We start from the raw sequence: 27,242 nt of genomic DNA on the forward strand, positions 1-27,242 counted from the left end.
CCCTTATCTCCAACTACACAAAAGCCAGAAGTGTGGTGCTGAAGCTCAAGTGGTAAAGTGCCAGCTTTGAGTGGGGGCAGCCCCCCAGACCCAAGCCCAAGCCTCATGACTGGCACACACATAGAGGCAAGGCATTCTGAGCTACAAGGAAGCCACTGAGGAGCAGGTGCCATCCCCAGCACTCCCTGGCCTGAAGCAAGACCCCAGGGGCCAACATCTGCGAGGTACTGCCATGTGGACTTCTCTGGGGAGTAGTTTCCATGTTTACTTACATACCCGTCAGATACTGAGTAATAAATGACTTGAGGGCTCAGGGATGGTGGTCAGGGGCAACCTTCATGCCACAGGACATGGTGATGGCCATCCACAGTGCCCCCTGGATACATTACACCGTGACATTCACCCACAGCGCCCCCTAGAGGCTGCAGGCCAGGGTGCCACAAGATGCACAGCCAGTAAGAGCACCTCCATGAACAGTGAGGACACTGGTCCTGACAATGACCACAGCACTCAATGTCACCACCAGCAGCCAGAAAACTCCACAATGAGGAACAGCATTAAACATTACGTAAGGTTCTCTTTTATTTAAAAGATCATTCACAAAATACCATATCCATAGATCTACGTTCTGTCAGAGCACTGAATGTGTTAAGTGTTTGGAATTCCATTCTCATTTAAAGGCCTTCTGGAAGGCCGGAAGTTTGGGTGGATTTGTTCTTATCTTTCCCACACTGGAGATGTAAGTAGGGCATCTGAAAGCATCAGGTTTGATTGCAACCACATAATGCAGGTCTTCCTTAAGTTAATTATTGGTGTTACACAAATGGTTCTTATCTCAGAAGCAGAAAAGATGGCAAGCAAAAGGAAGGAAGGAAAGAGGGAAGGGGAGGGAGGAAGGGAGGGAAAGAAGGAAGGAGGGAAGAGGCAGGGGGAGGAGGAAGAGAGTTCTGGAAATTGCTGAGACCTTGCAACAGACAAACAAGAGCCAAGCCTGGCAATGGCAGCTACCACGGAAGCACACTGCCCCTGGTGCCCACAGCCTCCAGCTGCACCAGGCCTCTTCCCCTAAGACTCTAGGGCCAGGGCGAACTCCACCTGTTCCCACTGGCACAGCCCAGGACTCAGGCACTACAGAACTTTCCATTTGTTCTCACACAGGTGTTCAAGCTTCCTCCTGGTAGTACAGGCCAGTACCATGGTAGAGGACTGTGCCCAGCACCTTCAGCTCACCGAGTTGACAGGTGAGTGCCAGATCCCAGGCCCAGGGTGGCGGTGGGTTCAGGGTAGGAGTAATGAACACAGGAGATGGGGCACTGCTGCTGAGGGAGGGGAGGGCCTCCATGCCGGGGGCCCTGCTTTGGACCCCGTGGGGGAGCAGAGGGGAAGGGACCAAGCCCCCGTGCTGGGTGGCATCCACACTCTGCACCCCCGAGGTCTTACTGCGGGGCGAGGGCAGCTTTGCTTAGGCAGCCCCGGGACTCTGGCTGAGACTGGGGGTGACAGCCGGGGCAGGAAAGGGGCAGGGGAACCTAGCAGGGCCTCCGCTATGCTGGAGGCTGCGGGCACACAGAACTCAGCATGCGGTTGGAGAAGCACCCAGAACAAGGAAGGCCCCACAGTGGCCCCACTGCTCACCCCTGCCGTCCTCCCCGCAGCACGTAAGCACGGGAGAGTGAGCCAGAGAGAGCCGCAAGGAGAAGGGAGACAGAGATGGAGATGAGGAAGATGTACGGAGAGGCAGAGAGGAAGGAAGGGAAGAATTAAGCAGGGCGCTAGCTAGCAGGGTGGGCACGGCGGGGCGAGGCAGGGCAGAGGCAGGGCGAGGCGAGCTACTAAAAACCACTTGTTAACAGCTGGTGCAGCTCGAGCTGTTCCTGTGCGCGAGGGAGGAGGGCGGTGTCAGGCTCAGGAATGGTGGCTGAGGGCAGCCAGGCCCCCCAGGCTGAGGTCTGCTCTAACTCCCCACACCCCCTTCCCTCCCAACTGCGAGCTCATTCCTGCCCCTTCTGGACGACTTCCTCTCTGGGCCGGGCCCCCCCGAAGATGGCAGAGTTGGGGTTGGCTACTTGGTTGAGGGGCGTCGCCACTGTCCGGGGTTTAAGCTGGAGCCGAGGCCTCTGTGCTCTTTCCTCTGGGGAGAGAACAAGGCAGTTCAGGCACGTGGCTGCACTGGACTGGGGCCCACCCATGCCCGAGGGGTGCACCATACCTTCCGTGGGCTCTCTGAAGTCCATGTTGGATCCACGCAGGGGAGGGCCGTCCCGGAAGCGACTCCCCATGGGAGGGCCCGCCCTCCGGTCCCCGGGGCGGCTGCCACCCCGTCCTCCGAGGAAATCATCCCGGAAGCCTGGAGGAGAAAGGGGCGTCAGCGGCCGCCCGCATTTCACGGTCCAGCCAGCTAGGTCAGTATCCAAGTCTCCTGGACCACGTGATGGAATGTGCTGAAAGACGAGCGGTCTGTCAGTAGTTCCTGTGCACACAGCACAGCTCATGATGCTGTGGTGTGGGGAAGGGGCTGGCAGGCAGAGCAGTGGGCACTGACGTGGGCATTAGGGTGGCTGCTCCGGGTTCTGCCCATGGCGAAGTCACTGGATTGCGTTGGCCCCTAGGGGGCGCTGTGCCCTGGGGAAGGGGAGGCAGGCGCCGCAAGCACCGCCCCAGCCCCCTCCGTGCTGGGGTCACACATCGGGCCTCTGCGCCTAGAGGAAGGCAGCCACTCTCAACAGCAGCTGACAGGCAGCCAGGAGTTGAACATCAACTTAACACAACTGAAGGCGGCTCCAAACACACTTAAGACTAACGTGACAGCCGCTGGGGAAAATACTTCCTCACAAAGTCCTGTTTCTTGGGAGGCGGGGCAGCCCTGGGACTGAACCCAGGCCTGGAGCTTTACTAGGCAGGCATGCTGCCCTCTTGGAGAGGGCCTTGCACCCCCCACCCAAGACTGGGACTCAAACTCAGTAGGTGACACTTGGCTCATTGGCTGGCGCTCTACCACCTGAGCCTCACCTCCAACCCCAGGCTCTGTGCTTTTGTCTGGAGAAACACAGCTGGATATTTCAGGCATACTCCACCACACCCAGCCCTTTAGATTACAGTTTAGGCATGCTACGTAACACTCACAACATTTAACCTGTTATCTCCCCCCAACTACCCCCACAGTGAAGCTGCCCTTCCCTAGGCAAACACAAGGGTCCAGCCTTCAAAGCCAGGTGAGGGACATCTCAGGGTTCTGGAGGCTGAGACAGGCCAGCCTGATCACACAGTGAGATACCATTTCAAAAACCCACCAACAGGGGCTGGGAAGGTGGCTCAGTGGTAGAGCGCTTGCCTTGCATGCCAGAGGCCCTGGGTTCAATTCCTCAGCACCACATAAGCAAAAAGAAAAAAGCGGGAAGTGGCGCTGTGGCTCAAGTGGTAGAGCGCTAGCCTTGAGCTGAAGAGCTGAGGGACAGCGCCCAGGCCCAGAGTTCAGGCCCCATGACCGGACAAAAAAAAAAAAAAACCCACCAACACCAACCTCAAAGGCTCCTTTCAAAAACCATGTAGGAGCTGGGCCCTGGTGGCTCATGCCTGTAATCCTAGCTACTCAGAAGGCTGACACCTGAGGATTGTGGTTCAAAGCCAGTCCAGACAAGGGAAGTCTGTGAAACTCATGTCCAATTAACCACCAGAAAACTGGAAGTGGTTCTGTGGCTCAAGTGGTAGAATGCTAGCCTTGAGCAAAAGAGCTCATGGACAGCACCCAGGCCCAGAGTTCAAGCCCCCCAATGGGATGGACAAAAACAAAAAAACCCACCTGGCCCAGGAGGAACAAGGTCTGGCAGGATAGCCAGGTGTCTGCGCTGAGACACACAGAACACACTTATGCCCTTCCTCAGCCAGCTGGGAGCGAACCCCAGGGCCCAGCACGAGCTCTACCAGCCCCACTAAACCCCCAGCCAGATGGGCTGTTTCTACTTGCTTTCTTCTTCATAATTCTCTTTATCATTGTTTATATTTTGTGAGACTGGGACCTGAACTCAGTATCTATTTGATATTTCTGCCCACTGGCCAGAGCTCTACCACCTGAATCATACCCCCAAACTTCATTTTGTGGTTTCAAAAAATAGCAGCTGGGAGCCAGGCTCTGGTGGCTCATGTTTGTAATCCTTGTTACTCAGGAGGTTGAGATCTGAGGATAATGGTTTGAAGCCAGTCCAGGTAGGAAAGTCTGTGAGATTTATCTCCAATTAAGCACCAGAAAACTGGAAGTGGAGCTTGACTCAAAGTTGTAGAGTGTACCTGGTGCTGGTGGCTCACACCTGTAATCCTAGCTACTCAAGGCTGAGATCTGAGGGTCGCAGTTCAAAGCCAGCCCCAGCAGAAAAGTCCGTGAGACTCTTATCTCTAATAAACTATCAGAGAACCGGAAGAGACACTGTGGTTCAAGTGGTAGGCCCTTGAGCTGAAGAGCTGAGGGACAGTGCCAGGCCCAGAGTTCAAGCCCCACAACTGATGAAAAAAAAAAAAGTGTAGAATGCTAGCCTTGAGCCAAAGAAACTTAGGAACCGTGCCCAGGCCTGGAGTTCAAGTTCCATGACCAACAACAACAACAACAAAAAGCAACTAGGTACGGGTGGCTCATGTCTGTAATCCTAGCTACTCAGGAGTCTGAGATCTGATGAACCCAATTTGAAGCCAGTCCAAGCAAGTTTGTAAGACTCATGTCTCTAATAAACTACAAAAACAAAAAAAGGCAGAAGTGGAGCTGTAGCTCAAGAGGTAGTGTGGTAGCCTTGAGCAAAAGAAGTTCAAGTATAGGGGCTGGGAAGGTAGCTCAGCGGTAGAGTGCATGCCTTGCAAGCATGAGGCCCTGGGTTCGATTCCTCAGCACCACATAAATAGAAAAAGCCAGAAGTGGCGCTGTGGCTTCAGTGGTAGAGTGCTAGCCTTGAGCTGAAGAGCTGAGGGACAGCGCCCAGACCCAGAGTTCAGGCCTCATGACCGGCAAAAAAAAAAAAAAGCTCAAGTATAGTGCCCAGGCTCTGGGTTCAAACCTCAGAACTAGCACAAATAACAACAACTGCACTGTGCACATTATCTCTTAGAAGGAATGTTCTTGTGGTACTATGGCTGGAAGTCAGGGCCACTCGCTGGCTACTAAGCAAGGGCTCTGCCATAGCCACGCCCCCAGCAGAAAAATCTACTTCTCGGGGCTGGGAAGCTCAGTGTTAGAGCGCTTGCTTTGTATGTCTGAGGCCCTGGGTTCGATTCCCCAGCACCACATAAGCAAAAAGAAAAAAAGCCGGAAGTGGCGCTGTGGCTCAAGTGGTAGAGCGCTAGCCTTGAGCTGAAGAGCTGAGGGACAGTGCCCAGGCCCAGAGTTCAGACCCCACGACTGGACCTCCCCCTCCCCAAAAAAAGAAAAATCTACTTCTCCAAGCCCTGGGAAAGGCACTGGGCCATTACCCCCTGGAGTGAGCATGTCAGCTTCTAGATGTCACCTCACTATGTACTTTATGCTGGCACTAGAGGGTAGCCCTCCTGGGATGAACTGTCCGGCTCCCTTGATCAGAGACCTGTGGACAAAGCACCATGGGGCTGATGACTACAGGACTCTCAGGACTGAACTGCCCCACAGCTGTCTGCTCAACTCAAGAGGGGCTAGAAGTAAGTCCACACATGCCAGCCTCCTGACCATGGCCAGCCCTGGCCCCTCTCACTCAGCACTGGCATGGGCCTATGGCTATAGAGGAGGCTGTGGTAGGGCCAAGACTCCTGGGCCAGAAAGGGCCTTATACTACTGGGCAGGAAGATGGCTGCTCTTCTACTTTGGTTCCTCTGACTACAAACAAACAGCGTGGAGCTGCTTGGCATCATGGGAACCTGCCTGTGTTGGCACAGAAAGGGAACACGAAAGTGGCTTGTGTTCATTGTGAAGGGACTAGAGTTCCATGTCCTTCCAGAAAAACACAGGCCTCCAGAACAAAATTTCACCATCTAAGAAGGAGCCACCAGCATCCACATTTCTGTAAGCTTCTAGAACGGCACAACATTATTTTGGAAAGCAGTGGCGCTTCTCTGTTCCTGGTTTCTTGTCTCAGAAAGATGCTGATAAAGCGAGGTCACGGCCCCATGCTGCCCACGCAGAGGAGCAGGACCCAGGTGGGCATGGCCCAGGTAAGGGTCTGACCTGCCCCCATGAAAGCCCTGCATGAGGCTCGCGTTCCAGGGGAGTTGGCCAGGCTGGCGGTGGGGGGTAAAGTGGGGAAGTGTAAATACTGGTACCCGAATTGAAGTCATCCCGGGGATCCCAGCCACCTCTAGATTCTCGAGAGCCACCCATTCCTGAGGACACACAAAAGAGACAAAGTTCAGGCGCGGTCATTACCTGGCTGCAGAAACATGGACAAGTCACGTGATGGATGGGAGGTCAATGAAACCCTTCTAGGAGGTTCTGTTGCCTCCAGAACCTCCAGCATTCTCCCTAAGACTATCAATGCTTCCCCCACAAGGGGAAGCATTGCCCCCACAAGGACCACGTAGTGTCCGGGCAGCAGACACAGCCAGCGGACTTCATAAGAGAAGCAATCACCTCTGTCATCAGGGCCGCCTTTCCTGAATCCGAAGCCACCTTTGTCTTGCTTTCTGCCTTCTGCAATGTCCACACGCAGTGACCGATCGCCCAACAGCTAGTGACAAGGGGAGAGGGGTGAGTATGGACAAGCCCACACCAACCATGGATGAGGCCAGGCCCTGCCAGGGACTCACCGCACCGTCGTATGTCAGGGCTTCCTTCAGCGAATCCACCTCGTCGAATTCTACATAGCAGAATCCTGGAAGACAGAGGCAGTTGTGGACTAAGGAGGCAGGGGCCAGCTTACTCCTCCCTGCCTAGGGCCACCTGGCTCTGTGGCCTATGATGGAGAGGAAGAGCCGAGGCTACTGGACTTCCCTGTCTGTGCTGGGATGGACCCTAGCCTCAGGCACACTGGGCATTGAGCAGCACCTCAGGCCCATGTCATAACTGCAGTAGGAAAATCCCACTGGTCACTGTGGAGTAGTGTGAGCTTTGGTGGCTTTGATGAATAAAATCAAAGCACGGGCTAGACCTCACAGTTCCAGATTAATGCTCAAAATGTTCTGAGGATTGGGGCTGGAGTGGGCACTCCAGTAGAGTGCCTGCCCAGAACAAGGTCCTGGGGTCACCTTGAGAATGACCAACAGACAGAAAAAATCCACAATAACTCATGGACCCAGCACTTGTGATATCTTCTGAAGGCACGAGGCTATGTCTGGTGACCCAACACTGCCATTTCCTTGTGCTTGGCTGTCCCTGTCTGGAGTTGCAGCACACTGGCTCTCCATGCTTGTCTTTCCAGAATACTCCACTGTACTGGGGGCTCACAGATGGCTGCCTGTGCTAGGTGGACCCAGTATGGAGAACACCTGGAGTGTGGGGGCCACATACCCACCCTTACACCGCACAGGCCGGGCTCAGAGTGTACACATGCACATGGGCAGTCTGGATTGCACTGCTCTCTGGCAGCAGGCTGCAGGGCTATCGGCAGGAAGAGCACAGAGCTGGGGCTGCCTGCTGCACAGCCTCCCTCTAGAAATCTGCAGCAGGTAACCTGCTCCCTGCCCAAGTACCCCAACCCCACCAATCTCCATCTCCCAGGGATAGCTGTAACAATCATCTGGATTTTAGCACCTGGATAATGGTGCTGACCCCGGGCTCATCTTGTGCTCAAGCGGCTCGCTGTTGAGGCTGACCTGTGGCAGGTGCCAGTACCCATGGCACTGAGGCCGTGCCTCACCAGAGCTTCCCCCCTGTTCCCCCCCAGACCCCACAGGAACAAGTGCCAACTCACCTTTAAATTTGTCTGTGTCTTTGTCTCTGACTAACCGCACACTCCTTATGCTGAGGTCCTTAAAGATGGCGTCTATGTCGCCCTGAACCGTGTTAAAAGGTAGATTTCCTACGTAGGCTGTGTAGGGGGGCTCTGTAGGCAGCTCCTTCTGGCTGCGGGAGCCATGGCCACCAGCACTGCCACGGGACCTGGAGGAGCCAACACAGCATGTGATGGACTACAGAGCCCCATGGGCCACCTGATTCCTACCACCTGGAGTCTGGCTGCATACCCCTTCTGCCCTTCAGAGGCCAACCACGTGTTCCACACAACCCAGGCAGGAGGGGCTTGCTGGGGCAGACATAAATCCACCATGGCCTCTCCACTGCCGGAAGCCATGGGGAGCATGCCTGCAAGCCTTGCACTCAGGCTGGCCAGCCTTGATTACACAGTGAGATCCTGCCTCAAACAAGGAGAAAAAGTACATGTGTGACATCTGAAGGAAGCTGGGAGGAGGACACAGAATCAGTGGAAAGCAAGTGAAGAAATACAGCAGAGTGGCCCATCAGCTGCATTGGACATTAATGAAAGTGAGCTACGCAACTCAAGGGCAGTGATGGGGGGAGGGAAAGAGAAATAGGAAACAGTCGATACAAAGCAAAAAGAAAGAAATGTACTACATATTACTGGTCCGGAAAAAAAAAAGTTTTATTGTTAATATTTGTAGATTAGAATGATTATCATTGTGAAGGTGAAAATGTGTTTGTGACTTTAGCTAAGTATGACTATGCCATAGTACTATGAAATTTATGTAGTTTACTTAGTCTCAATAAAGAAATCTTTGGGGGGAAAAAGTACACGCGTGTAGTGGGGACCACAACCAATGGCATGAGCCTGGCAGCAGCTGCAGTACTGGCATGGGGTGGTGACAGAAGAGGATGCTGAGGCTGGGCCTCTAGGGCAGCCTTGGGCCCTGCTTGTCCACTGTGAACCCCAACTGCTCAAAAGTAAAGTCTACAGAAACACATAGAAGACCACCAGGTAATAGATGAACAGGAAATCACACTACTAGGAAATCACAAGCCGAGTGCTGTGTCTCACATCTGAGAATTGGGTTCACAGCCAACCTGGGCAGACACATTCAAAACTTTTTTTTTTTTTTTGGGGGGAGGGGGGGCAGTCGTGGGGCCTGAACTCTGGGCCTGGGTGCTGTCCCTCAGCTCTTTAGCTCAAGGCTAGTGTTCTACCACTTGAGCCACAGCGCCACTTCCGGCTTTTTTCTTTTTGCTTATGTGGTGCTGGGGAATCGAACCCAGGGCCTCAGGCATGCAAGGCAAGCGCTCTACCACTGAGCCACCTTCCCAGCCCCTCAAAACTTTTGCTGGTGCTCTATCACTTTGAACCCAAGTATCACTTCCGGTTTTCTGGTAGTTAATTGGAGTAAGTGTCATGGACTTTCCTGCTTGGGCTGGCTCTGAATTGTGATCCTCAGATTTCAACTCCTGAGTAGTTAGGATTATAGGCTTGAGCCACCAGTGCCTGTGCAAATTTAAAACTCTTATCTCCAATTATCTAGCAAAAAGCTGCAGCTGGAGGAGTGGTTCAAGTGGTAACTGTACTAGCATTCATACATGTGCGTGCACGCACGCACGCGCACAAAAGTTAAAGTAAGGGTAGGCCCAGTGGTTTACGCCCAGAATTCCAGTTCTGGAGAGGTGGGTATCAGGAAGATCATGGTTCAAAAGGCCTGCCAAGGGCAGAAAGATAGCATTTCAACCAGTAAAATGCTGGGTGTGGAGGGTGGCAGGGCTGAGGAGTGTACTGACATGCTGCCAGGGTTTGGGGAAAGCCAGCATCAGAAGCAACAGGAAGAGAGCAGATTAAAGCATCACACACCTAATTTACCAGATAACATGAGGTGCCTCCTGGTGCCAGCAACTTGAGACAGAGCAAGAGATAAACCCTGCTATGCACATGCATATAAGATGACACAACTATGGCCAGGAATGAAAACTCACTCCTGTAATCCCAACTACTAGAGACACAGGAGCAGGAATAGTTCAAGGGCAGCCCAAGCAAAAAGTGTAGGACCCCATTCCAATCATAAACAGGGCATGGTGGTGCACACTTGTGATCCCAGCTAGGTGTACAGTATAGGCAGGAGGATCAGAGTCCAGGCTGGCCCTGTGTAAAAATTCAAGATCCTATTTGAAAAAGTAAAGCAAAACGGCTTGACACAGGGGCTGAAAATGTGGCCTAGTGGTAGAGTGTTTGCCTAGCATGCAGAAGCCTCAGTACCACATAAACAGAAAAGGCTGGAAGTGGCTTAAGTATAATGCTAGCCCTGAGCGAATGAAGTTCAGGGACAGTGCCCAGGCCCTGAGTTCAAGCCCTAGGACTGAAAAAAAAAGGGGGGGGGGGGACTTGACACAAGTGGTTGAGTACCACAAAGCTAAGAGTTGCAAAACCCAGTACTGGGGGCAGGGAGAGATGACTGGTAACAACTCCCCCATTCATAAAATCATATGCCAGAGAACTGCAACCTAAAACACTCAAGACAGCAGGGCATGGTGCTCATGTACCCTGAAGGATCACCAGTTTGAAGCCAGCTGGGGTACACAGAAAACCTGTCTCAAAAACAAAAACAAAACAAAACAAAAAATCCTGAGATAACTTTACTCCCCTGCCCATGCTGGCTTTGAACTGACATCCTCAGATCTCAGCCTCCAGAGTAGCTAGGATTAAAGCCACCAGCACCTAGCTTGAGTTTGTTTTGTTAATATAAGGTCTTCTCTCTCTTTGGGCATAGAGGTGCACAGCTGTAACCCAACACTTGGAGATAGAGCCAGGAGGATGGAGGTCAAGGCCAGCTGGGACTATGCAGTGAGAACCCCTTCTACACTTCCTTTAACAGGTTAGTACAGTACATGAAGCAAGAGCGGATTTGCTGGTCGTAAGTCTGCACCTGAGAAAACTGGGTTACAGGTGTGTGCCACTGAACGTGGCTCTGGTCTTAGGTTTCTTGCCTGTTATTTCCTTTTTCTATTTTTGGGAGGTCCGGTCATGGGGCCTGAACTCTGGGCCTGGGCACTGTCCCTCAGCTCTTCAGCTCAAGGCTAGTGTTCTGCCACTTGAGCCATAGCACCACTTCTGGCTATTTTTTTTCTGCTTATGTGGTGCTGAGGAATCGAACCCAGGGCCTCATGCATGCAAGGCAAGTGCTCTACCCCTGAGCCACCTTCCCAGCCCTTGCCTGTTATTTTAAAAGTATCTTTTAATAGAATTTAATTGACCATAAAACTTCAGAAATACAGGGCTCCATACAGTCTGATGACTCTGTTCTCCACTGGTGGTTACACTGAACACAGCTGAAGCCCTGTCTGGGCAGCGGACAGGAGCTGGCAGTGTTTGGAAAATAGGAAGCAGGCACAAAGCAATGTCCCTGAGGATCTGATACCCAGACAAGGTTGTGCCCACAGCTCTCAGCCCCACCCCGCATTGCTGCTTCCAAATGCCCTGGAGGGACAGGCAGCATCTTCAGTTTCCCATCTGCAAGCGATTCATGACACCCTAATCCAGGAAATCTGACTTCCAGCTCCAGTTCGACTCCTTCTCTGTACTCAACCCTTCTCAACCATGGTCTTTGGAGAGAGAGCTCAAGGTTGCTGCTCAATGCCCTCCCCAAAGGAGACTACACTATACCACACCCAGGACACAAAGACCAGGGGACAACAGCAGCTGGAAGTGTCCACTAGAGCAGCAAGGCCACTCTGCTGGCTTAGAGCTTGGCTAGTCTAGTGGGGCCATGTGAATGGAGCCAGAAATCAAAGCACTCAGTGTATTTCCAGGAAATGGTTTTGTAGACTAACTGGAAGCACTGCGTCTAAGCAATGTGCTGTACCCTGGAAGCCCAAGCAAATGAACCACACGTATCAGGCTGGAAATGGATCTGGAAGGCAGTGTTTACCACACTCCATGGCCTCCAATACCTGCCCCCCATCTCCATTTAGTGGCACGATCTGCCCGGCTTGTGGCACCCACTGGAAGCTGTGTAAACCACATAACCTAAGCTTTCAGAGCAGAACCCATCCAGTAAGGTGAGCGCCAGGGAGGGGGACCCTGTCTCAAGCAAAGGTGGACTCCTGGGAAAAGCCCTTACTCCAGTGGCGGCCACATGAGCCAGATAACCTCCTTGGCTCGAAGGCACACAGAGAACACGCAACTGACTAGCAGCCACATCCCGCTGTGTCCTCCTGGGGGCACATGCATTTATTAAACGCTTCGGCCCAACTAGGGATGCAGCAGAACACTTGCTGACCCTGTACTAGGCCTGGGTCTGATCCCAGCATGGCCATACACACACCTAAACTGGGTTAAATGCTATTTTCCACAGACGAAGGCTCCCCAGAACAGATGCTTATCTGGCAATCATCACTGCAGCTTTTGGGGCACTGGTCCCAGCCCCGTCTGCTGACCTCGGTGGAGGTCACACCCCAGACACAATCAGGCAGGCCTGTCTGCGGTCTTGGCAGACAATGCCAGTTTCAGGGGAGAAAGAACAGAACCAGGTAGGCCTAAAAGCCATTGAGGATTGGAAATTACTGTCACTATAGGGCTGGTCTCGCAGAGGAGGGTTGCTTGCAACCAAATGACAGCCTCAAGTAGGTACTTAAAATGTTTCTCAAGCCAAGCAGTTTAGGTTCTGAGTTCAAACTAACCAAATCTGGCACTGACCACATTTTATTTACAACTTCATGTTCACACAAAGGAAGAAGTAATGTGAGTCCTAATTCAGTGTATCCTAAATACTATTCTAACCTACCTCGTTTAAACCAAACCACATGGGTCAGAACCCACCCACTGATCTGCAGGCTGAGACTCGGGACAGTCAACAGTGACAGAATGCAAGGTGCATCTCTACAAGGAAACGAGCATTGCCTAGACTGAACCTAGGCTACGGCTCCCCCACTGGCATAAGTGGGCGCAGGTGTATCTTCAGCCACAACTCTCTTTTAAGCTTCTTGCTGGCTTAACCAGAGGTAAGAATCTCACACTTTCCGGTCCAGAGTAGCTTCAAACCTTAATCTTTACAGGTCAGTCAGTAGTTAAGATTACTAAATGCTGGTGAGCCACCTGCAAGCAGCTCAAATGGTCTTCTTATGGCACTGGGGGTTGGACCCAGGCCCTGCAAAGGCTAAGCACACTTTCTGCCACAGAGCCACACTTCCAGCTCCAACTAGCAATCCTTTCCACTTCAGTCTCCAAGCAAGCACTGGGATGTAAACCCTTGGTTCCTAGTCTGATCCCAGAGCCACTCAGATCTCACACAGAATGAGCTCTGACACTGACTGTGAAAGCAGCTACAGTTTGCAGGGCTGAATGCAATGGTGCACACTGATCCCAGTATTTGGAAGGCTGAGGGAGGAGGATCATGAGTTCAAAGCCAACCTGGCCTATATAGAGAAACGCCTTGTCAAAAAGGGGTGGTTCAAGTGGTAGAGCACCTACCTAGCAACCACGAGGCTGATCAGACCCAGTGGCAACAAAGACCAAAATGTGCTGTTCCCGAGGTGGCTCAGCCTTTCCTTGCAGAGCCTTGCTGACCTCAGCCTACAAGCCTCTAGGAATGCTTCCCAAAAGTGATCAGCATCCCAAGGTCTATGAGCAACATCCATCAAGGATCCTGCCAATGGCCTTCCCATACACCAAGGCGGCAGCACCAACTCCTGTTTCCCAACCAGGCATTCATGGCAGCACACACCTGTAATCCCAACACTACTATGGAAGCTGAGCCATGAGGATTGAAAAGTTCAAAGCCAGTCTAGAAAAATGGTGTGTCGGGGTGGGGACACGAAGACAAAAAATTCCACAGCTGGCATCAGTGGCTCATGCCTAGAATCTCCTAGCTACTGAGCAAGCTGAGATCTGAAGATCAAGACTTGAAGCCAGCCTGGGCAGAAAAGTCAGACTCTAATCGCTGTGGCTCAAGTGGTAGAGCACCAGCCTTGAGTGAAAAAAAGCTCAGGGACAGCACTCTGGCTGAGTTCATGCACCAGGACTGGCACAGAAAGAAAAGAACATTAGCCCTGAGCCTTGCCCAAAGCAGTGACCAGAGGGAGCAGGAAAGCCTAGAAGATAAAGTGTCTGTCTGAAGGGGAAGTAAAGGAGCCCAGACCCAGAAGGAAAGATGAAAGAGCACCAGGCTTCCTACCCCACCCAACCTCATCAGTGTCTACATCAGGCCAGCAGAAGCCCAGCAGGAACAGCGGGAGCATGTTTGAGCTGCCAGCACCATTGCTTTTCCCCAGCATGCGGTGAGGACTGTGGGCATATCTGCAGGAAGAATAGGGGTGCACCCTGGAACCGAGCTGCAGTGACAGTCTCACTGGAGTAGTACTAGGTAGAGAACATGCTGAGGGCCACTGGCAAGCCAGGAAAAGCCGCGGCAGCACAGTTACAAACCTAAATTGCCGTCTCAGGAATAGAGGAGTGTCAGGAACGAAACAGATACCACTTGTAAGTTATTTATTATAGGATATATGCTTGGAATATTTATTCTAAGTGCTTTAAGACTTCTAGAAACTTGCTGTTTTCCTTTGTGGTTCTTAGTGGGGACTTAGGGCTTCACAGGGGTTGGCAAAGCCTCTACCACTGAGCCATGTCCCTGATACAAGCAGGATATCATCCGTGTTCTTCTGTGTGCACTGGTCTCGGTGCTTGAACTCAGGGCCTGCACACTGCCCGAGCCTTTGTGCTTAAGGCTGGCATTCTACCACTTGAGCCACAGCTCTGCTTCCAACTTTTTGGTGGTTAAATGGAAATAAGAGTCTTACAGGAAGTGGCACTGTGGCTCAAGTGGTAGAGCACTAGCCTTGAGCTGAAGAACTGAGGGACAGCGCCCGGGCCCAGAGATCAGGCCCCACGACCGACAGAGAGAGAGAGAGAGACAGAGACAGAGAGAGACAGAGAGAGACAGACAGACAGACAAACAGACACAGATACACACACACACACACACACACACACACACACACACACTACAAAAACAAACAGGGGAGGGTGGGGGAGAGATGGGAAGGAGAAACAGGGGAGGAGGCAACAATGCTTGATAGGAATGTACTATCTTGCCCATGTAATTGTAACCTCTCTGTACAGTGCTGGGGCTGGTTTTCAACCGAAATCCTAGCCTCCTGAAGACTAGGATGGATTACAGACTAACAAACTAATAAATAAAACAAGTGTTAACCACTGATTCATTCAACACACCCTTCATACTTATAGGAGGAATGTGTGCCCAGTGATCCAAACAACAAATGAACATTATTTAAAAAACACAAAGACAGCTTGGGAGTCGGTGGCTCATGCCTATAATCCTAGCTACTCAAGAGGCTGAGATCAATAACCATGGTTCAAAGGCAGCCTAGGCAGGAAAAGTCCAAGAGACTTTTTTTTGTCAGTCATGGGGAATGAACTCAGGAACTGGATGCTGTTCCTGAGCTGTTTGGCTCCAGGCTAGAGCTCTGTCACTTTGAGCCACAGCTACATTTCTGGCTTTTTGGTGGTTAATTGGAGAGTTTCCTCCTCTGGTGCCTCTGCTGGTACTGAACTAGATCCTTAGCCTTCTTGGGTAGCTATGATTATAGGTGTGAGCCACCAGCACTTGGCTCCAAGAGATTCTTATCACTGATTAATCCCCCAAAGCAGCCAAAAAATGGAACTGTGGCTCAAACCCTAGTGTGCTAGCCTTAAGCAAAAGAGCTCAGGAGCAGCAGCCAGGCCTAGAATTCAGGTGCCAGTACTGGCACCAAAAACACCCTGGGTCCAGTCACCAATGCCATCAAAAAGCAACCAAAAGCCAGGCATTAGTAGCTTATGCCTGTAATCCTAGCTGCTCAGATGCTGAGATCTGAGGATTTGTGGGTCAAAGCCAGCCCAGGCAAGTTAAGTCTATGAGATATTTATTTCCAATAAACTACAAACAAACAAACAAAAAAAAAAACAAAAGCTACAAGTGGAGCTATGGTTCAAGTGGCAGAGCGCCACCCTTGAGCAAAACAGGTCAGGGACAGTGCCAGGCCTGGAGTTCAAGCCCCTAGGAGCAATGTGTGCACATGCACGTACGTGTGTGTGCGCACGCGCGTGTGCACACACACACAAAGACACAGCAACTAACCAGAAACCTGGAAGCCACTAGTGTCTGTCCATGCAACAGCTGTTCTCCCTCAAATAAAGAAGCTTTTGCTTTTCTTTTGTAGATGGCTGGCTTTGAACCACATTCTCCAGAGCTCAGCTTCCTGAGTAGCTAGAATTACAGGCAGGAGCTAACATACCCAGCTCTGAAATAAGTGAAACTATACAAGGAAACAAAGTAAACTAGTAACTGCCAGGATTCATGGGAGAAATACTGGAAGTCCTTGTTTCCTGGGTACAGAGTTCTAATTTTACCTAATGGAGTTAGGAAGGAGGGCATGTAGTATACATTAGCATATTCAGCTGCATGTCTGACATGGTTGAAATGGTAACTCAGATGTGTTTCAGTCTAACAAATTCATTTAGGTTAGAAAATAAGCTTCCTCCCTCACTGGAACCTGACACAGAATTCTGTTTTGTCTGTGAAATGGCCTCACCACGTGGCCCAGGCTGGTCTGCAACTCACTCTCCTCCTGCCTCAGCTTCCCAGTGCCCGCCAGATTTCAGGTGTGCACCATCAGCCCTGTCTGCATAGCTTTGTTGGCCAGGCTGGTCTCCGCAGACATCCAGTAGCTGGGACTGTAGGTATGTGCCACCACATCAGGCTTGGAGGACACGTCCATCTACTGTAGCTCCAGCACTACTAACACAGGGCTGAGGGTTCTCAGGCATGTGCTCAGTGGGTCTGACCAATTATCATCCAGAACCTTCTCACCAAGGAAAAAGGGAAACCTCAGAAAGACAATCTAGCGAGGCACAAAGCCATCCATGCGATCAACTTCTGACGATCTGGAATTGTTCTTGGTGTGCTTGTTCAACAATGCAGCTGTTGCTGGTGGTGGAAAGAACAGGATGCGCTATCCGGGAGCACCTTCAACATCCTGAGGGCGAAGCGCAGCTGCTTGCAGGACAGTAAGTCTGCTGATTGACTGATCATTCCAACTCTGAAGCAAAAGGTCTAGTTTTAGGAAGGTTGTATCCATCTACAAAAGCTAACGGCCCTGCACTATGGCAAACCTGTGACATGGAGGTGGATGGTGAGACTGATGCCTGAGTTCTGTTGCTATCTGCTAGAGCAGATTTAGGCTGTGACTGTGACCAGGGTCCTAGGCGTGCTTTAGACCAGGGGAAGAAATGGCACCTGGCACCCAAGTGCAGCGCAGGGCTAGCTTCCTCACAGCTCCCATCATGCCAAGGCCACATGTGCATGCACAGTCACATCTAAGGCTGTGAACACAGCTCAGCTCACTGCCACCATTGGAAGATTGCTGTTCTCTAAGTTTCAGGGATGCCAAAGACTCCTCACTTGGCTCCAGGCAAAGCCCCCCATGTACAAATAAGCACACAGACCCACCAAAACTTAACAGGAAATGAAGACACACTGTCCAAGGATATAGAGCCACTGGAAAATTTCAAGGTCAGATGCTGGAGATGCTATGCAGCAAATGACTCACCAGGTAGTCTGAGAGATGATCTGATGTAGCCCAAGTTGGCCTCCCAAGTGCTGGAATTACAGGCATGCACCATAAACCATTGCTAATGATAGCACTTTAAAATAAAGACACCAGCTGTACACTGGTGGCTTAACACCTAGAATCCTAGCTTCTCAGGAGGCTGAGATCTGAGTACAAAGGCTCAAAGCCAGCCTGGGCAGGAAAGTCCATGAATCTCCAATTAACTAGCAAAAAGTCAGAAGTAGACGTGTGGCTCAAGTAGTAGAGCAAAAAAGGCTGAGAGCCCAAAGCCCTGAATTCAAGCCCAGTATTATCATGCATGCATGTACAAACACACACACACAAATAGCCCCAGACTCAGAAGTCCCAAGGTGAATAAACTATCAGACTGAATTGGTCTATTTAGGAAGGCTATTCCCAGGGAACTTGTAAACGTTAAAAAAAAAAAAAAAAGCCGGGCACTGGAGGCTCACGCCTATAATTCTAGCTACTCAGGAGGCTGAGATCTGAGAATCGTGGTTCAAAGCCAGTCTGGGCAAGAAAGTGCGTAAACTCTTATCTCCAATAAACCACCAGAAAACAGGAAGTGGCGCTATAGCTCAAGTGGTAGAGTGCTAGCCTTGAGCTGAAGAGCTGAAGGACAGCGTTCAGGCCCAGAGTTCAAGCCCCACGACGGACAAAACAAAAACATTGATTAAAAAAAAAGCCCCTATTGATTCAATTTCAAGAAGACTAGAGTGCTGGGAACCAGTGGCTCACACCTGCAGTCTTAGCTACTCAGAAGGCTGAGATCTGAGGATCACTGTTTGAAGACAGCTGGGGCAGGAAAGTCCATGGGGCTCTTATCACTAATGAGATACCAAAAATGCCAAAAGTGGAGCTGTGGCTCAAAGCTAGAGTGCTATGCTAGCCTTGAGCACAAAAGCTCAGGGACAGCACCCAGCCCCTGAGCTCAAGATCCAGGACTGACACCCAATAATAAATAAATAAAAACACTGGAGTTCAACAGAGGCCTAGAAACCTACCCCGAAGGCTCTACTTTTAAATGTCACCTAACATCTATTTCCTTTTTATTAGCAAATAAAATATTCTTTGAAATCTAGGTGGCTCCACCTACCCCAAGCTCCTACTAGTGTTTCTCACCACCCTGGGTACACTCCGGCACCAAGCAAGCCTTTGTTCCAACCTTCCCATACCAAGATAGGAAAAAAGTCATCATTCTCAACCAAACAAAGGTACTTTTTTGGACCGCGGGGTCGGAGACGGTACACCTCGGAAGGTGAGCCCAACTGTGGTGTTATCCCCACAGAGGAAATCTTGTTACAGCCACACAAAGGCCAAATGTGTCCTTGACAAACAGCAAGACGTTCACGGCCCAAACCTCTCTGGGAGAGGCAGCATCCAGGCATAACAAAACAAAACAAATCCGGTGCAGGTTTCTGGAATTCAACATCAGAAACCGCCTATGCAGCCACTAACATTTTCAAAGCAGACTCGGCCGCTTTGACTTCTTCTGGGCATCCGACCACGGTCATCACACGGGATTCCTCCCCGGGGTCCGGGGAAGCGAGGAGGAAGGCAGACTTCCACCCGCGGGCTCCGAGCACTTGCCCCCAACAGACCGACGCGCCCAGAGCAGCCGCGACGTGTCAGCAGCGTGCGAGAACCGGAGGCTCCGTCTCCCCACCGCCGGCCCCAAACCCGCCCTTTCCCGGGTTCGAGCTGGGAGGGGAAAGCAGCCAGCAGTAGCCCCTCTCGCGGCCTCCGACCGCGCCCGGAGCGACCTGCCTCCGACCAGGGGGCCTGGGGGGACCTGCGGTGCGGGGAGGCGGGCGGCGGCGGGCGGCACCCCCAACCTCGCCGGAGGGGGATGGGCCCCGGTTACCGCCGCGGCCCCGACCCGGCCCGGTGGCGAGGCAGGACCGGGGGCGCGCTGCAGCCCGCGGGACGCCGACCGGACGCCTGGCCCGGAGCCGCCCCGGTTAACCGCCGCCGCCCGCCCCGGAGCGCGCCATTTCCAGGCCTCGGCCCGCACGGCGCCTCGCAGGCCGCCGCGGGCCCCGCCAGGCCGCGGCTTCCCTCCCGCCGCCCCGGGCAAGCACGGCAGGGCCGCCGCCGCCTCGGGGCCCCCGAGACCCGGCCGAGCCGGGGCCCGCGCACCCACCGCCCGCCTCACCCTCTGCCGCCGCCGAAGCTGCTGTAGGCCCGATCGTCGTAGGTATCGAAGTCCGCCATTTGCCGTGTCCGCTCCGAGAGGAACCAGGGTGAGCGAGGAAGGACCCCGCAATATAACTCCCCCCCGCCCCACCGCTGGGGCTGTCCGCTGCGCTGCCTGATCGCAAATCGCACGCACGCACGCGCGTGCGCGCGCACGTACGCCCGCGCCGCGCCCGGCCCTGGGCCGACGGGGCCGCTGTTGGCCCGGCGCGCTCTGCGGCCCACGTGGTGCGGCGGCGGGGTCGCGCGCCCGGCCTGTGGTCGCAGCCCATTGTGTGCTGGCCGGGAAGGGGAGGGGAGGCGGCGGGAACGCGCGGCCCGGGGAGGCCCCGCCCCTCCCGTCCGCCCCGCCCAACCCCGCCCTGCTTCGCCTCGCTCCCGCAGCTTGGTCCCACCCGACCCAGGGATCCCCCCGGACGTGAGTGCTCTGGGCCCGGCGAGACGGAGACGGGGTGCGTGGCGGAGGAGCCTCCGGCCGGGCGACCCCGGGACCGGGCCGTGCGTGGCACCGCGCCCGCGAGCCGAGCTCGGATCCGCCTTCCACCCTCCGCAAGTGTGACAGACCCTAACGCAGAGTCCCCAAGAGCCTGGGCGCCGAGTGCGGCGGCCACGCCTGTAAACCCTTGAGGATCGCGGTTCAAAATCTTGTAGACTCTCTTTTTTTGGGGGTCCGGTCGTGGGGCCTGAACTCTGGGCCTGGGCGCTGTCCCTCAGCTCTTCAGCTCAAGGCTAGCGCTCTACCACTTGAGCCACAGCGCCACTTCCGGCTTTTTTCTTTTGCTTATGTGGTGCTGAGGAATCGAACCCAGGGCCTCATGCATGCAAGGCAAGCGCTCTACCACTGAGCTACCTTCCCAGCCCTCTTGCAGACTCTTATCTCCAATTCGCCATCCAAAAGCCAGAAGTGGAGCCGTGGCTCATGTGGTAGAGCGCCAGCCTTGAGCAAAATGAGCTCAGAGACAGCACCTAAGGCCTGAGTTCCACGCCCAGGACCAGCAAGAATAATTTAAAGGGGGAGGGGAGCGTGGAGTGTAGTTGTGGAGATGGGAGGGAAGGGATGGTAGGGGAAAAACAGGCGGCAACAATGCTTGATAAGAAATGTACTATTACCTTGCTCCTGTAACTGTAACCCCTCTGTACAGTAATTTGACAATAAAAAACTTATTTAAAAATAATTTTAAAAATAAAAAGGTAGAGCTGAAAAATTCATCTCACTTGCTGTGACTTTTGACTTTTGCAGTAAAACTCATCCCTCATGGATAGGGCCTGGGGCTGCTGGTGTAATGGAAGCTGAATTTTTTTTTTTTTGGTCAGTTTTGGGGCTTGAACTCTGGGCCTGGGCACTGTCCCTCAGCTCTTCAGCTCAAAGAGAGCGCTCTACCTCTTGAACCACAGCACCATTTCTGGTTTTCTGAGTGGTTTATTGGAGATAAGAGTCTCTCGGACTTTACTGCCTGGGCTGGCTTTAAACCGTGAACCTCAGATCTCAGCCTCCTGAATAGGATTACAGGCGTGAGCCATGGGTGCCTGGCAGGAAGATGATTTTTATACTAATGTTTTTATACTAACGGTTATAAAAATGCAGTGCACACAGTTATGTACACCACAAAATAACTTACAAGTGATAATAAACACCTGTTACTCATTTAGTTATTCCCATATACTTTTCCTCTTACAAAGTACTTCAGCTTATAAAATAAAAAAAAATGTTTTAAATCAGATGTGGTAGTACCAGTTTATAATCTGAGCTACCTGGGAGGCAGTAAGGAGCCAGGTTGTGAGTCCTGGAGCAAAATTATATAGATCGCCACTTAAAAACAAAAATCAAAGAAATGGAAAGAACTGGAAGCACTGCTAAAGAGATAATTGTGCTTCTTACTGATCTTGAGATCCTAGGTTCAATTTTCCAGTAGTTAAAAAAAAAAAAAAAGTTCCCTGTAAAACACACTACTTGGAACATCCTGTGTTTACCTGGTCCCTGGATGAAGGGACCAGGGTCAAATGTTGGCCTGCATCTGTCTGTTTAAATATGATGACAGTGTTAACTCGTGATGTGTTTCTGAGTGTATTATCATCACTTAGCAGCCAAACCTGTACTCCCTGGATGACCTAAAGCAGTTGCTCAATCCCTCAATTCTTTGTTAAACAGGAACAATAGTCTTTTTTCTTTTCTTTTTTATTCTTGCTGGTAGTGGGGCCTGAACTCTGGGCCTAGGCACTCTCCCTGAGCAGTTCAGCTCAAGGCTAGCTCTACCACTTGAGCCACAGCGCCACTTCTGTTTTTTTCTGCTTATGTGTGTAAGGTCTGAACAGGGACACCTCCCTCCCTCTTGGCTAAGTTTCTACCCAGTATCTGTTACCTAGGTAATTGGCAGACCTGGAAGCAGTCAACTTCCCCTCCTTCTAGGTCACATCCTTGGCCACCTCTGGTCACAAGCCTCCCATCTGACCTTAGGAAGGTCCCAGACCCTGAGGTCACATCCAGATCCAGTGTGGCCACACCTTTCCTCACCTGGCCACACCTCTTCCTTTCCCTGGCCTAGATAAGTCCTGGCCCAGGGGTGGCCCCCTTTCCCCTTTCCTTTTCAGCCATGCTTCTTTACTATGCATAGTGCAGGGGGCAGCAGTTCCGTTAATAAACTTTTTTTCCTGCCTGAATAGCGGGTGGTGTTCTCTTCATCAGCTACCTAATGAAACCTACCTAGTTAATATATCTAACAATGTGGTGCTGAGGAATCAAACCCAGGGCCTCATGCATGCAAGGCAAGCAAGCACTCTACCACTGAGCCACCTTCCCAGCCCCTTTTTCTTTGTAACAGAGCCTGGGCTTGAACTCAGATCATGGGCACTATCTATGAGCTGGTGCTCTACCACTTGAGCCACAGTTCCACTTCCGGCTTTTTTCTTTTTGCTTATGTGGTGCTGAGGAATCGAACCCAGGGCCTCATGCATGCAAGGCAAGCACTCTACCACTGAGCCAACTTCCCAGCCCTTGCTTTTTTTTTTTTGGTTGGTCATGGAGTTTGAACTCTGGCCCTGGGTGCAGTTCCTCAGCTCTTCAGCTCAGGGTGAGTGCTCTACCACTTGAGCACAGCACCACTTCTGGTTTTCTGGTGGTTTATTGGAGATAAGAGTCTCATAGATTTTCCTGTCTGGGCTGGCTTTGAACCATGATTCTCAGATCTCAGCCTCCTGAGTACCTAGGATTATGAATGTGAGCCACTGGTACCCGGCTTGCTTGGCCTTTTGGCTCAAGGCTGGAGCTCTACCACTTAAGCCACAGCATGATTTGAGAAAAAGCTCAGGGACAGCACCCAAACCCTAAGTTTAAGCCCTAGGACAGGCAGGCACAAACAACAATAACAAAACAACTTTTATGCCAGGCACCAGTGGCTCACACCTGTAATCCTAGCTACTCAGGAGGCTGAGATCTGAGGATCTCGGCTCAAAGCCAGCCTGGGCAGGAAAGTCCATGAGACTCTTAACTCCAGTAAACCAACAACAAACCGAAGTGGTGCTGTGGCTCAAGTGGTAGAGCGCTTGCCTTGAGCTGAAGAGTGCAGGAACAGCGCCCAAGCCCAGAGTTCAAGCCCCATGGCCGACAAAAACAAAAGAAAACAAAAACAACTTTCATGTCTGGGCTGGCCTCAAACTACAATCATCCATTCTTGGCCTCCCAAGTAGCTAGGATGACAGGTGTGAGTGACTGATGCCTGGCTGCATTTTATTTGCTGGAAGTAATGTTGACCTGAATGTCTGTGGCCATGTGTGGCTAGTGGCTTCTGTGGCACCCTAGGAAGGAACTCACCCTACCCCGAGGGCTGCCAGGCTCCAGTGGCAGACCTGAAGTCCCACCCAGGGTGGGACAGTCTACATTCCCAGCCTGCCTCGCAGAAACTGAATTAGGTCCTTGCTGGAGGTCAGGGTGGAAGATTTGGAGCTGGGCTAGATTCCTAAGGAGTGGATGGATCAGCCAGCCAGGACTTACCAGCCTGGGGCGCACTCAGGCCTCTGTGCTCTCCCTACCTGTCAGCTGCTCCTGACCCAGTGGCAGACTCCAGATGGTTTTCTTTTTCTGTGCTTGGTGAGTTTTGTTTTCCCAGACAAGAACTGAATATGTAGCCCAGGCTGGCCTCCAACTTGTGATGTTCTCACCTCAGCCTCCCTTGCTTGGACCTCGGGGCCCACTGCCACAATTAGTAACCATGTTGACCTTTTTTGGCTTTCTTCTCTCCCTACCCTTCTGTCCTAAGCATTTCCGTTACCTGCAAACTTCCCACCCAGGGACCCCAACTCCCAGTGTACCTCAATTCACAGCCTTGTGAGCCTTCTCAGGAGTCTCCATCTAAATTCTTGTGCTCCAACCAGAGACTTTCTCCTGAACCAAGCCTCTCCTGTGCTACCCACATCCTTGGCTTTTGCTCACTCGTGTGTGTGTGTGTGTGTGTGTGTGTGTGTGTGTGTGTGTGTGTGTGTGTGTGTGTGTGTGTGTGTGTGTACACGTGGGCGCCCGCTGGTCTTGGGGCTTGAACTCAGGACCTGGGTGTTGTCTCTGATGTTTTCACTCAAGGCGGGTGTCTACCACTTGAGCTACAGCTACACTTCTGGCTTTTTGGCTGGTGAATTGGAGATAAGTCTCATGAACGTCCATGTCCAGGCTGGCTTTGAACCATGGTCCTCAGATCTCAGCCTCCTGAGTCACTAGTATTAAAGACATGAGCAACTGGTGCGCCCAGAAGGCACATTTTTTCTCCCCAGTACTGAGGTTTGAATTCTGGTCTTCAAGGTCTGGCTTTCTGGCTCACTGCTGGCACTGTACCTCTTGAAGCCATAAGGCTCCCAAGGCAACCTGGAACCCCTGCAAGGCCCAGATTCTTTTTGGTGGTGGTAGTGGTGGCAGGGTCTCCCTTTGTAGTCTGATAGGTTCCTCAGGCCTTAGCCTCTACGGGGCAGGGATTAGGTATATATATCACCTCCCCTGGTCTAGATTTATTTCTGATCTGTCACAGCTATGGTATACCTAAGGGCAGGGATAGTCTGGTGCCTGTCAACTTAAGAGTAACAACCTTGGTGTAGGAAACAAGAAATGGAACACAGGATGGGCAGGGCAAGCAGAAGGAGCTCAGCTCCCAGTCCTGTTGTGAGGCATTTAGTTGGAGGTGACAGACTGCTTAGCTTGCTGTCCTCCCAGAATGAGGACGTTTGCCAACTCTGCCATCAACTGAGGGAGGGGCAGTCCCCTCTAGAGGATTCAGCCTTCACTCTGGTGTTTCCCACTTTAGCGTGGTGGAGCTTGGGGATTGTGGCTTAACTATGGCTTAACTGACAACAGTGCTAGCCTGGGTTGGGGGATGGGGGGGAGGGAAGGAAGATCTGAAGTTCCAGCCCAGCCTCGACTACAGACTGAGATCCTGGCTCAAAAACCAAAACCAAAGGGAAAGAGCTGAGGTAGGAGCTCTGGGGCAGAGCACCTGCTGAGTGCATGCAAGGCCTCATCCCATCCTACACAACAAAACTGCATACATAGCTATGCCAGAGGCTCACACCTGTAATCCCAGCTACTCAGGGGGCTGAGATCTGAGGATCATAGTTCAAAGCCAGCCTGAGCAGGAAAATACATGAGATTTTTTTTTGTTGTTGTTGGTCATGGGGCTTGAACTCTGGGCCTGGGAGCCATCCTGGAGCTCTTCAGCTCAAGGCTAGTGCTCTACCACTTGAGCCAGTGTCACTTCCCCTTTTCTGGTGGTTAACTGGAGATAAGAGTCTAACAGGGGGTGGGAAGGTAGCTCAGTGGTAGAGTGCTTGCCTTGCATGCATGAGGCCCTGGGTTCGATTCCTCAGCACCACATAAGCAGAAAAAGCTGGAAGTGGCACTGTGGCTCAAGTGGTAGTGTGCTAGCCTTGGGCTGAAGAGCTGAGGGACAGCGCCCCAGGCCCAGAGTTCCCAGGCCCCACAACTGACAAAAAAATAAAAAAATAAAAAAAAGTCTCACAGACTCTCCTGCCTGGGCTGACTTTGAAGCCTGATGATCTTCAGATCTCAGCCTCCTGAGTACCTAGGATTATAGGCGTGAGCCACCAGCATCCAGCCTCCTTTAGACGCTTATCTCTAATGAACCACTAGAAAACCAGAAGTGAACCAGAAGTGGTGGTGTGGCTCAGCGATAGAATGCTAGCCTTGAGCAAAAAAAGCTCAGGAAAGGTGGTCAGGCCCTGAATTCAAGCTTCATGGAGGGTGGCTAGGTCTTACCAGGTACCCAGACTGACCCTAGCCAGGGCCCTTCTGCTACAGACTGCCAAATGTGGGGATAAGGGTGTACTACTGCTTCCCGCTGGGGCCCTCCTAGAAGAGGACACCTGTGCTTTGTGAGGCTGTGAGCCCTGCAGGGGGAGGCTGAGGGTAGCTGAGGGGGCACATGGGGGGGCAGGGCTGAAGCCCAAGGTGCAGGCCCAGTAGGGTTGCTGGATGGCTGGAAAGAATGCCCCAGTGCTCTATAGCACCCTGATAAGTGCACATTTGCTCACAAGTGTAAGAAGCACTGGAGAAAGGGGAACAGACTGTCTTCCCTGCCCTGTGGGCCGCAAGCAGCAGGTGTCAGCTCAGGAGGCTGAGTGCCTCTGCCTCCTCAGCCCCCAGCCAGGCCAGTGTCTCATGCCTGTAATCCCAGCTTCCAGCCAAGCCGGCACCTCACCAGTGGCTCATACTTAGCTGCTCTGGAAGCTGAGAGCTGAAGATCATAGTTCAAAGCCAGCCTAGGCAGGAAAAAAAAATCCATGAAACCCCTATCTCCAAAAAGCCAGAAGTCTCAAGTGGTGGAGCACTAGCCTAAGGGTCCTAAGTGCTAATCCAAGGGTCCTAAATTCAAGTCCTAGTATTGGTATATGTGCACATGCCCACACATATACACACACACACAAATACATTCCTAAGTAAACCCTCCATTCTACCCAGTTTTGGCTTCCTTTAAAAAAGGAGACAGGGGCTGGGAAGGTGGCTCAGTGGTAGAGCGCTTGCCTTGCATGCCTGAGGCCCTGGGTTTGATTCCTCAGCACCACATAAGCAGAAAAAAAAGCCAGAAGTGGTGCTGTGGCTCAAGTGGTAGAGCGCTAGCCTTGAGCTGAAGAGCTGAGAGACAGCACCCAGGCCCAGAGTTCAGGCCCCACAATTGGAGCCCCCCCCAAACAAAAGAGAGAAACAGGGTCTGGTTAATGTATCCCAGGAGACCTCAAACTTGAGCTTCTCTTGCTTCAGCCTCTTTAGTGCTGGGATTACAGGGTTGGATGTCTGTAATCCTAGCTATTCAGAAGGCTGAGATCTGAGGATCGAGGTTCAAAGCCAGCCCAGGCAGGAAAGTCCATGAGACTCTTATCTCCAATTAATCACCAGAAAACTGAAGTGGCGCTGTGGCTCAAGTGGTAAAGCACTTGCCTTGAGCTGAAGAACTCAGGGTCAGCAACAGGCCCAGAGTTCAAGCTCCATGACTGCTTAAAAAAAAAAAAAGAGACAGGGTCTGGTTAATGTATCCCAGGAGACCTCAAACTTGAG

The 27,242-nt window shown here is 52.1% G+C and overlaps 1 protein-coding gene across 1 annotated transcript; it reads right to left on the reverse strand.

Annotated features, from left to right (window-relative positions):
- Window positions 1–557: 557 nt before the first annotated feature.
- Window positions 558–19,762, reverse strand: Eif4h (eukaryotic translation initiation factor 4H). The gene is made up of 7 exons (XM_042688068.1): window positions 19,656–19,762; window positions 7,857–8,044; window positions 6,754–6,818; window positions 6,578–6,674; window positions 6,271–6,330; window positions 2,210–2,347; window positions 558–2,131 (listed from the first exon to the last, which is right to left on the reverse strand). The coding sequence occupies exons 1-7, from the start codon at window positions 19,712–19,714 to the stop codon at window positions 1,992–1,994; spliced, it is 747 nt and encodes a 248-aa protein (XP_042544002.1). The 5' UTR covers window positions 19,715–19,762; the 3' UTR covers window positions 558–1,991.
- Between the last annotated feature and the right edge of the window lie 7,480 nt (window positions 19,763–27,242).

This window comes from Dipodomys spectabilis, unplaced genomic scaffold (genome assembly GCF_019054845.1).
Source record: "Dipodomys spectabilis isolate Male_0828 unplaced genomic scaffold, ASM1905484v1 ptg000112l, whole genome shotgun sequence".
NCBI classification, from domain to species: domain Eukaryota; kingdom Metazoa; phylum Chordata; class Mammalia; order Rodentia; family Heteromyidae; genus Dipodomys; species Dipodomys spectabilis.

Excerpts from the sequence above, each read along its gene's own strand:
- Eif4h (XM_042688068.1), bottom strand. The coding sequence starts at position 19,714 with ATGGCGGACTTCGATACCTACGACGATCGGGCCTACAGCAGCTTCGGC. Across the intron at positions 8,045-19,655 it reads AGCTTCGGCGGCGGCAGAGG|GTCCCGTGGCAGTGCTGGTG; the intron begins GTGAGGCGGGCG and ends TGGCTCCTCCAG. Across the intron at positions 6,675-6,753 it reads CCCTGACATACGACGGTGCG|CTGTTGGGCGATCGGTCACT; the intron begins GTGAGTCCCTGG and ends CCTTGTCACTAG.